The 10213-nt window shown below is 48.3% G+C and overlaps 3 protein-coding genes across 5 annotated transcripts; 1 reads left to right on the forward strand and 2 right to left on the reverse strand.

The window, feature by feature from the left end:
• Positions 1 to 851: 851 nt before the first annotated feature.
• Positions 852 to 3993, reverse strand: LOC117902475. 2 transcript variants are annotated; one of them, XM_034813883.1, is made up of 7 exons: positions 3647 to 3993; positions 3230 to 3367; positions 2801 to 3168; positions 2634 to 2746; positions 2179 to 2565; positions 1954 to 2116; positions 852 to 1870 (listed from the first exon to the last, which is right to left on the reverse strand). In XM_034813883.1, the coding sequence occupies exons 1-7, from the start codon at positions 3671 to 3673 to the stop codon at positions 988 to 990; spliced, it is 2079 nt and encodes a 692-aa protein (XP_034669774.1). In that variant the 5' UTR covers positions 3674 to 3993; the 3' UTR covers positions 852 to 987. The 2 variants fall into 2 exon arrangements, with proteins under 2 accessions (XP_034669774.1, XP_034669775.1); XM_034813884.1 differs by having other exon boundaries at positions 853 to 1870; positions 2179 to 2547.
• Positions 3994 to 4371: 378 nt separating this feature from the next.
• On the reverse strand, positions 4372 to 5903 carry LOC117902479 (dnaJ homolog shv). Its single transcript, XM_034813890.1, has 2 exons — positions 4761 to 5903; positions 4372 to 4697 (listed from the first exon to the last, which is right to left on the reverse strand). Exons 1-2 carry the CDS (start codon positions 5770 to 5772, stop codon positions 4642 to 4644), a joined length of 1068 nt encoding a protein of 355 aa, XP_034669781.1. The 5' UTR covers positions 5773 to 5903; the 3' UTR covers positions 4372 to 4641.
• Positions 5904 to 6215: 312 nt separating this feature from the next.
• On the forward strand, positions 6216 to 10094 carry LOC117902477 (protein croquemort). 2 transcript variants are annotated; one of them, XM_034813887.1, is made up of 7 exons: positions 6216 to 6403; positions 6470 to 6609; positions 6675 to 6752; positions 7945 to 8156; positions 8218 to 9320; positions 9381 to 9471; positions 9532 to 10094. In XM_034813887.1, the coding sequence occupies exons 4-7, from the start codon at positions 8028 to 8030 to the stop codon at positions 9676 to 9678; spliced, it is 1470 nt and encodes a 489-aa protein (XP_034669778.1). In that variant the 5' UTR covers positions 6216 to 6403; positions 6470 to 6609; positions 6675 to 6752; positions 7945 to 8027; the 3' UTR covers positions 9679 to 10094. The 2 variants fall into 2 exon arrangements, with proteins under 2 accessions (XP_034669778.1, XP_034669777.1); XM_034813886.1 differs by lacking the exon at positions 6675 to 6752.
• The last annotated feature ends 119 nt before the right edge of the window (positions 10095 to 10213 follow it).

The following is a 10213-nucleotide window of genomic DNA, read 5'->3' on the forward strand; positions in this document are numbered from 1 at the left end:
AATGTTAATGGAGTGCGTGATTTATTTCTGGAGGGGATCTTGGGTTTCTCTAATGTTTAAGGGAATCTTTCACGAGAAATGCAAAGGAAAATGTCGATTTTATACGAAATCCAAAGACGAAGAAAATCTTTTATGTAACAGTTGATGCAACGAATTGATTTGATCTTGGGCTCTTGGATCTTACTGTCAAGGTATGCAACTATTGGGACATTGAGGTGGAAGTATCAAGTACCCAAAGCGACGCCAAGCCAATTCGTTTTACCACACAGAAGCGTTTCTGCATTTCAAGGGCTAACATGGAGAAGATAGAGGAGTTTTTATTATATATAGCTTATTGGATCACAAAGAAAAGTCCTCACAGAACCGACCATGGGGCTCTGCTGCATGACGCTTATGTGCTGTAATTTATTGAGCTGATCCATTTAAATTCCATTTAAAATGATGAAGGGTTTTTCCTATCGATTTACATGCTCCCTTTAATGCTTCTGCTGTAGTCAGATCTGCAGTAATCTTTGCTAAAATGTTCAATCTTCAAGCGAAAATGGATAAGGAAATAAATAATGAAACGAATCGATTCGCTACTTGCTGTCTTTCCTCTAGTGTCAGCAACCCAAGAGATGAAATATAAGTCGCAACTCTTTGCGAGTTCCACTATTGTACAGAAATATTGCAATTTATTTGTTTGTAGAATTAAAAAAGAACAGCACAGTTCACAAATCTAGAATTTGCAGGCTAAAAGTAAAAAACCAACTCTGTTTTTGGGGGGTTTTAGGTTCGAGTCAAGGAACGTTCCAGGAGGATCGCCTTCCATCGCTTGAACTCTAACTTTGGTTTCGTTTCGTTTCGTATCGTTTTGTGCTCTCCAACGAGGGCTCTTTGGTCTCTCTGTCTCTCTGTCTGCTGTGAAGGCTCCACTCTGCAGTCTCCATAGTAATATCAGCTCTGAGTCCCTTCTCCCCTGCTGATCCTCTCTGCCGAGCGGTTGCCCTACTCGTAGCTATCGAAGTAGCGCTTCTTCAGATCCGGCGGATACGTGACATAGATGTAGTGCTCATTCTGTCCCAGTCCCGCCTCATTCTGCACAATCTCCTGGTTGGAGGAGGAGGCGCGCAGCGATTGCTGCGAGGAGCCCACATGCCGATGACGCGTCTCCAGTGGACGTGGATGCGTGTTGTAGTGGCGCTGCTGGCCCTCACCTCCGATGCCAGAGGCGGATGCACTGCTCACCACACTGGTGGCCATGGGTCTGCCAGTGCTACTTGTATAGTCGCGTCGGTCTAAAATGTCCTGTGGGTAGCCCAGGCTCGTCGAATGGCGATGCTGCAGATGCGGATGCTGTTGCTGCTGATGCTGCTGCTGTTGATGCTGTTGCTGCTGATGCTGCTGATGCTGGAGCGGATGATGGTGCAGTGGCGTATTGGCGTTGGAGGAGGACGATACCACCACTTGGCGTACGCCCCCGGCTGTGGGTGTGCCCTGTCCCTGTCCCTGTCCCTGACCCTGACCCACTTGACGCGGATCGGCGATGTAGTGACGCGGACTGTGCCGATGATATTGCACTGCTTCGGGGTACAAATCTCGAGCGGCTGCCGCTTGCTGTTGCTGCTGCTGTTGCTGGTAGTAGTACTGCTGCTGCTGCTGCTGTTCGCGTTGCTGCTGCTCCATCTCCAGCTCCAGCTGCTGGTCCGCTGTCAGACCAGGTATCCCGCCGGCGTCCAGGTCGAGGTCGTGTCGCGTCGCATAGTCGACATGGTAATGATGGTGGGCACCGGGCATGTAGATGCTGCTGCTGCCGCTGCTGCTGTGCATGCCGCCGAGTCCGTGTCCCGGCGCGTAGTGATTGTTGGCATTGATTGTCGTCTCTTCGGAGCTGAAACAAATGACTTGGGTTCGATCAATCTCAATGGGAGAGATGGCACAGCCTCGTGGCCGAGGCCCGAAGTGAAAACTTACTCGAAGAGTATCCAAATGATGTAATAACAAAAGCAAATGCCAGTCGATAGCACAAAGATGAGTATGACAATGAGGCCCCAGGGGAAGGCACGCGGCTCCAAGGGACCATCCTCCCAATAACGATCGCAGGTGAGGTACCAGCAAACGGCTTTGTTCATCTCCTCTGTGAGAAAAGGGGAGAAGAGATTAATTGAGTGCTGACTGTGTAGTCCCGACTGTTTGTACCTTCCATCTCCTTGAAGGCCTGATCGGACATGGACAGCAGCAATCCCCCTATGCAGCTCCTCAGCAGCAGTTCGCAGCGAGTCTTCAGTTTGCTCAGCTCCTCGGGCTTGCAGTTGGCTCTGGCCTTGACGCCATTGCCGCTGCCTGAACCCTCCTCCATTTTGGCTGCATCCTGCTGGCCACTGGCCTCTGCATCGTCACCGCTTTGCTCCTCCTCCTCCTCCGTTTCGTTTAGCTTTGTTTCGGCGTCAGGCTCAGTGGAGTCGCCGCCGCCGCCGCCTCGCTTGAGGCCCAGCTCCTTGAGTTTATTCAGCAGCTTCTCACCAGCGGACTTGGGCCTGGCCGCTGAGCCATCCTCTCCTGCTGGATCTAAGCGTAGAGGGTTGACTGACGAGTGCGAAGGGGTAAGGGTATGGGTAGGGGGATGAGGACGGGTTTGGGTTTTGAGTGCTTACCTGCCGGCGTTTGCTGCTCCTTGCTGCTGCTGCTCGACGACTGGATTGGCTTGTCTTGGAGTAATTGACGGTTTTGTACTTTGGCGGCACGCGAGGCACCCAATGTGGAAGTTCTGTAGCGGAAATCAACTGAGAAATGAGACACTCAAAGGCTTCTCCCAACCCACCTTGGTATTAAGCTCAAGTATGCGGCATTCGCTTTGGCCAATGCGGAATTCTGGCCCAGTGAATCGCCCCAGACTTCAACGTCTGTGACAATGTGATCCCCAAACTTGAGGCTGTTGGCATCCTCCGTTTCGAACACCTCGCAGCGCATAATGTCACAGAAGTCGGCCAGACAAATGGAGTCCATTGCCTCGTTGATGATCGTCTTGTGGCGTGTGTCAAAGTGCAAATCCAAGTGCCGCTCCTGATAGAAGCTCTTGCCACAGCGACGACACGTCCACTGGGTGGGGCGATCACGCTGCTTGGCATCTTGGCGCGGGGCAAAGACATCCCGAAACGGATGCAGCGGGCACTCCAAAGGGAGCTTCACCTGAAGGAAAGGAAGATAATAGTAAAGGGAGCAAAGCAGTGAGGATTTGGCGTCTGCTCACCTGATGCTTATCCAATATGGGCGTCCATTTGGAGCGCACTATTTTGCGCACCAGCCGGCTGTTATCACGCGAGCACAAAATCTTGATGACATTCGTGGGCGGCCATGGTATCAGCAGCAGAAAGTAGACCAGTGCAATCTGTTGGGGGGTACAATTTGGTTGGTGAAAGTGTACAATGAACTCGGTATTAAGGACACGCAACTTGCCGGCACGGCTGACCGTACCCAGTCACAACTCTCCAACCCTTAGAGCCCTCCACTTAGCCTGTTTTTTTTTTTGGGTCACTTAAAGTAACAGGGACACAACCCCGCAGGCCGCAGAAAATCGATAAAAGAGTGTGTGTGGCAGGGGGGCAGGTTTTGGTTGCGTCTTCACGGCATAGACCCCACTCCGACCGAAATGGAATGGACAACTCACCTCGAAATGATGATATTTAGGCGACATTCATACTATGTATTTATGGTCGCTTGCTGTGCTGTGGGTTTTTGTTGTTGTAGTGTCGCAGGAGCTAGGAATTTCGGATGCAATAAATCGTTTCAGGTTCAGGCGTTGCTTTTTTTCAGGTTATGTTTTGCAGGACACCTAAAACGGTTGCCGTAAAAAGAATTCCTTCGCTGGCTCCACTCTAAGGTAGCTCTAGATATACTCTTCCTTGTGCAGATTACTTCTGGTTTTCTTTATGTTCGGTTTTCCTATAAATAAAAAAAAATACGCCTGATTCGAGCCTGTTCTACGTCCGCACTGGTGAAAATTTGCTCTCTGAAAGCTGAATTATTGCTTCCTGTGGCCGCTCTCTATCCCGTTTACCGTTGTCCTGCGCCGTCTATCGACAGCTGATGGCTGTTGGCAGGCTTGCATACTAAAACTTTGCTACTGAATAATACTAAATACTCAAAGAAGTGGTTGTTGTCGGTCGTGCCACAGGTCTGGCAGCACTAGGAATAACCGGTACAGGCAGGCAGTGAGCGCTTTGCAGTGTGTCAATCGCAAGTCGTATTTTTGAATTTTGGATATAATATTGGTCCAAAGTGACTCAAGAATCTTCTAGAATCTAGTAGATATAATAATTCTTTGATTCTGCATTTTCTTGTACACGTTATAGCCTCTAGTGCCCTAGATCCCGGGCATATAAATTCTAAATATAATTTAAATTTGTGTTTATTTCTTTTGTGGTTGGTTTGGTTGTCCTGCAATTCCGTTTTGGTTGTAGGGGGCAGGAACTGCAAATAGTTATCCATTTGCTATTTTACAAATTTCTAAACTAAAATTAAATTGTTTTATCGCACAACTTTCTGGAACAAAGTCATCATTTTTAAGTGGGCGTTTTCCGAACCGAAATCGCATAGTTTTGGGCAATTAAATACTAGGGTACAGCCGGAGAGCGATCAATCCCTGACAATTCGGGGCGGGATTCACAGCCCATTGTAGACGCGATTGATGGACGATTGGTCGAGTATTTTCTTGAGCGCTGAAAGAGAAAATAAATAAGGATTAGAATTTGCAGAGATACAGAGCTTGCCCGACCACTCACCTTCCTTGTCCTCTTCCGTCAGATCCTTCTTGGGGAACTCCACATCGAAGGTGATGTACAGAAAGCCAAACAGATTGTTGTTCTCAAAGTTGGGCATGCCCTCGCCCTTCTTGCGGATGCGTGCTCCCGGCCACGTTATCTTCTCGCGCATCACCGACACCAGGTGGCCGTCCAAGTGCTTGATGTCCATGCTGAAGCCCATGAGGGCATCCTGCAGACTGATGGTCACATTCGTGTACAGATCGTCGCCCTTGCGCTGGAATCGCGGATGGGGCATCTGCTGCACACGCACCAGCAGGTCTCCAGGCTCGCCATCAATGTGGGGCTCTCCCTCGGCCACGAAACGCGTCTCCTGGCCATCGACCATGCCCTGCTCCACCTCAATCTCGAGCGTGCGCTCCTCGTTGACCAGCTTCACGTTGGGGCACTCGTCGCAGACGGTCTGTTGGATCATTTGGAAGCGGCCAGGGCCCAGGTTCCGGGTGACCATCTCCTGTCGGCAATTGCACTTGCGTGTGCCCGAGGCGGGCTTCATCACCGGCTTGTTCCGCACAATCTCCACAAAGTTGCCCGAGTAGAGCTCCTCCAGCGACACGTACATGCTCATCACGATGTCCGCCCCACGTAGCGTATCCTGCTGGTGCTGATCTCCATTACCAAAGGGGAAGCCAAAGTCACCGAAGAAGCTGGCAAACGGATCGCCGCCATGGTCCATCATGCCCTCCTTCTTCAGGCAGTCCTCGCCGCAGCGGTCGTAGGTCTTCCGCTTGTCGGCGTTCGATAGCACCTCGTAGGCGGCGCCCAGATCCTGGAACTTGGTCGACGCACTCGGATCGTCCTTGTTCTTATCCGGATGCAGCTCCTTGGCCAGCCGGCGGTACGCCTTCTTAATTTCGTTTGTGTTGGCATTGCGCTGCACATTCAGAATTTTGTAAAAGTCCCGTCCGGCGAGTGCCACGTCCACCAGGAGCACAGCCAGCTGCACCAGCAGCAAGCTTTTGATTAGCTGCATTCTGTTTATGTTGGTTTTGTCGATTTCTCTTAGTTTAACAAATGTAATTCATACTTTTTTAACTAGAACTTTGCTGGCAAAATTTTGTCGTCGACGCTAGCTACGTTTGTGTGTGTGCGTCGTGGTCGGCGTTGATTGGCTGTTGTTTCTGCGAGTTTAACAGCTGATATTTAACCCATTAAGAAGTGTTTGTGGGTGTTTCGATTTACTCACGAATATACCCACGGACATGGTGGTTATTTACTAATTTCAGGTGAAAGATATCGTGGTTTTGTTTGGTGTGACTAAAAAGGAAGCATGGAGCTACAAGGAGCAAAAGCTACTTGTTCAAAAGAAGCGGTTCTAAGTTTGTTAAGTTTGTGTATATTTTCAGTATATTTGCGGTATATTTTGAAATGAGTGGTCTTATTTCGGTATATGCTATCGATAAATCCGCTAAATGTTAAGCCAAACAAATTGTTAATCCAATTAAAGATTTGCGAAAAAAAACAGTGGGCAGAGGAATCTGACTCTCGCTGCAGCTCTTGCCATTAGTTGTGTTGAGATTTGCTCGGTTTTGCTAATACCCCAGTGCCTTATAGCCAGTGTTTGCCATTTGTTTACAGCTACTGTGCCTTGCTTCGCCTAGCAGGTAAATATTTGTGTTATTTGTTGCCTTCTGCTTGAGTTATGTGCATATTTAACGGTAATTTTGCAGCATTTTTGGTCAGCCATTAGCCCACATTTATTGGCAGCTGACTTGCATAATTAGAGTCAAGGTCAACAGCAGCGGCAGCAGAAACAACAACAGAAATCACGACCCTTACCTTACCTTACTTTTGTGTGCGCGAGAAAAAGGTGAGTAATGTCAATGCAATACATTATCTACTTATGTAGCAAGTAATAATAAACATGTTAATTAGGTGTAGAGAGATTACCCCCTGGCATGATATCAGCCTGATTCAGCAGGCGAGTCACGGCCCTGAACAGCAGTTGAGCGGGTGAGCCGGTCATTGAACAGAACAGAGCAGAACTGAAGCTAAATCCAGTTCTCCAGCCGGAGCGGAGTCCGATTATCTGCACCCGCGCTTCCATTCTAGTTTTGCTTGTGTCTGCGCTTTCGTTATCAGCCAAGAACAAAGCGGAGTACGAGTCCGATTGCATAGCCCCAATAACCCGGTCTGAGTCAGTCCAGTACGTGCACAAAACAAAGGCAGTAAGGCAGCAAGGCAGCAAAAGAATGCGATATGCAATTGGGACTTTTGATAAAAAAAGAACAGGCCCCATTTTCTATTACAACTCGGAGCTCTCACAGCTGGACAGCTAGAAGTAATCTACGTAAACCTCGCAGTACAAAGGCTCTGCCCGACAGCCTGTGGATATCTCCCATAGCTTATCTTATCGCTGCCATAAATAGGAACCCCTTGTGCGTGCATACCATAGATCTGATCATTAGAAATCTACGCAATTAGCCAAGAACTAGCCTCAAACATCACTTATCACATGTAATTGTCAGATAAGAACTGTTGCAAGCAAGCTCATATCCATTCCAGCAGTGAATGTTAAGCCTTGACCGTCATATCAGGCACACACTGTGCTGTGATTAGCCAAATCCAAAGATTAACCATAGAGCAGAATAGTAAACTTCAAGTGGAACAACTTAAAAACACGAATCAGTAGCGCTAGCAAACAGTTTCGCTTTGTCTGCGGCAGCGTGCGGTCCAGTACGGTTCCTGGTTCCTGCTCCTCCTCCGTTGCCTAAAACTTGTATTAAACCCGCTCTTCAGTTCGACAGTTCGTAAGTTCCTATCAGATCAGTGCACACCCCAAAAACTCTTTCAAACAAGACATTTTGCGGATGTCTGCACTTGAAACACACTCCAATCCGCGCGTTGACATGGACTGGGCCCCGTAATCTCTGTTGGGGCTTGTCACAGTGGGTGCACCGAATTCAAATTGGGTTTGGGACTTAATCGTAGATGCTTATCGAATGCTTAAGTATGGCAAAAAAACACACAGAGCGATAAGCCACCGGGCTGTCCATTATTAATAGCTCTGCAGGGGTTAGGCTGAACGTCAATAAGCGAATAAAAATTCTACCGATAGCCAGCACCCCCCGTTCGATACGGTTTATTGACACAGATTATGCAAGCGAAAATAGCCTCAATGAAATTCCACTCAATCTCTTTCCAGATGCAACACAGCAGCGCGTAAGTTCAGCGAAGTTGTACTTTTACCTTCTCCTTCCGTGAATCTTTGACCGCTCAACGTTCAACATGTGCTGCAAGTGCTGCGGTGAAACTCAGCGCAAGGCCTGGGTCTTTGGCCTGGGCTCGCTCTTCATGCTGCTGGGCATCCTAATCGTGGTCTTTTGGCCCGGTCTGGCTGACAATCTAGTGGAGGATGTAAGTAGTTTCTGCACTCCTTTGGAACCACCATTAACCTTTAACCTTCCTCTCCTTTTAGGGTCTCAAACTGAAGCCCGGCACCGACACCTACGACAGCTGGCTGGAGGCTCCGATACCCATTTATCTCAGCTTCAACATGTTCAACTGGACGAATCCCGAAGAGATACGCAATCCGAATGTGAAGCCCAACTTTGTGGAGATGGGTCCGTACGTCTTCCTCGAGAAACACAAGAAGGAGAACTTCACCTTCTTCGAAAATGCCACAGTGGCTTACTACGAGCGTCGCACTTGGTTCTTTGATGCGGAAAAGTCCAATGGCACGCTGGATGACATGGTGACGGCTGCGCATGCCATCACCGCCACCGTGGCGGATGAGATGCGGCATCAGAACAAGATCGTAAAGAAAATCATCAACTTTATGCTGAACCATGAGGGCGGCGAACTGTACACAACGAAGCCCGTGGGCGAGTGGATCTTCGATGGCTATCAGGACAATCTCACGGACTTCCTGAATCTGTTCAACACATCCGTGATTGATATTCCTTACAAGCGCTTTGGCTGGCTGGCGGATCGCAATGAATCGTTGACCTACGACGGACTCTTCACCATTCACACGGGCACCGACAACATCGCCAATGTGGGCAAGTTGACTCACTGGAATGGCAAGGCGGAGACTGGCTTCTATGAAATGCCCTGCGGCGTGGTGAACGGCACCACTGGAGATCTATTTGCGCCCAAGATGAATGTCAAGGAGGAGATCACCATCTTTGCCACCGATGCGTGTCGCTTCATGAACCTAAGGCCGGAGGGCACGCTAGAGAATCACGGCCTGACTGCCACACGCTGGGTGGGCACTGAGGAGACTCTCGATTCTGGCGAGAACTATCCGAATCAGGCGTGCTTCTGTGATCCCCGTCTGGAGGAGTGCCCCAAGACGGGTGTGGTCGAGTGCAAGGCCTGTCGCGACAAGGCGCCCATTTACTCCTCTTTCCCGCATTTCTACCTCGCGGACAAGCACTATCTGGATGCGATTACTGGCATGCAGCCGGACAAGGCGAAGCACGAGTTCATCATGGCCATAGAGCCCACCACGGGTGTGCCCGTCCAGGTGCATGGCCGCATTCAGATCAACATGATGATTGAGCCCGACAACGATTACGAGTGAGTGCTGAAGTCTGTCTATTAATTGATATTTGTTCTATATAATCTTTGACATTGCAGCATATATCGAGGAGTGCCCAAAGTGCTGATGCCCATGTTCTGGTTTGATCAGTACGCAGAGCTCTCGCCGGAGTTGGCTTCCAAAGCCAAGGTATGGAAAAGACGCTGCCAACCCACATAACTTTTTATTGATCTTTGATTTCCTTTGCAGTTGGCCATAAATCTATCCTCTTATGGCATCATCTTTGGCTATTCCCTGGTGGGCTTTGCCAGTCTCTTCATCATCACAGGCGTCGCACTGACGCTGACCAAGCGTTGGGTGCGCCGTGCCGACGACGAGGCTATGCTGACCAACTGAGGAAGGCCCCAGGTCGTAGTTATTATTAATAGTAGCCAAAGTGCCAAGGAGACAAATTCTAACACTCCTAGTTCATTCTGATAGTCGCATCGTTTGTTGTTACGCGTTATATATATTATGTAACTGATAGTCGCCGGCAGTCGCCTCAACATTCGTCTTGCATTTTGTGATAGCAAATCCTTAAACCTTAACCCCTTAACTCTTAATCTATACCTTAACACCACACTCCCCCCACACATAACAGAGATTATCTTCCACAACACTTACAAATTCCATTTTGAATTTTTTTCATTTTTATTTTGCAAACATAATTTTTACAACTCTTTTTTTTTAAATCAAGGACTTTGTTTTTTATTTTCTTTACTTATCGTATACGATTGTTGGATGCTTCAACGATTTTTTTTAACGCTTTATAAATGCATTAATTGAATGTTTTTGTTGTTGTGTTGTAAAAATAATAAATTAAAATAATTGTATATGTATATATATATATATATGGTTGTTATATATATATATGTAAGATATATGGCAAAAA

This window comes from Drosophila subobscura, chromosome U (assembly GCF_008121235.1).
Source record: "Drosophila subobscura isolate 14011-0131.10 chromosome U, UCBerk_Dsub_1.0, whole genome shotgun sequence".
NCBI lineage: Eukaryota > Metazoa > Arthropoda > Insecta > Diptera > Drosophilidae > Drosophila > Drosophila subobscura.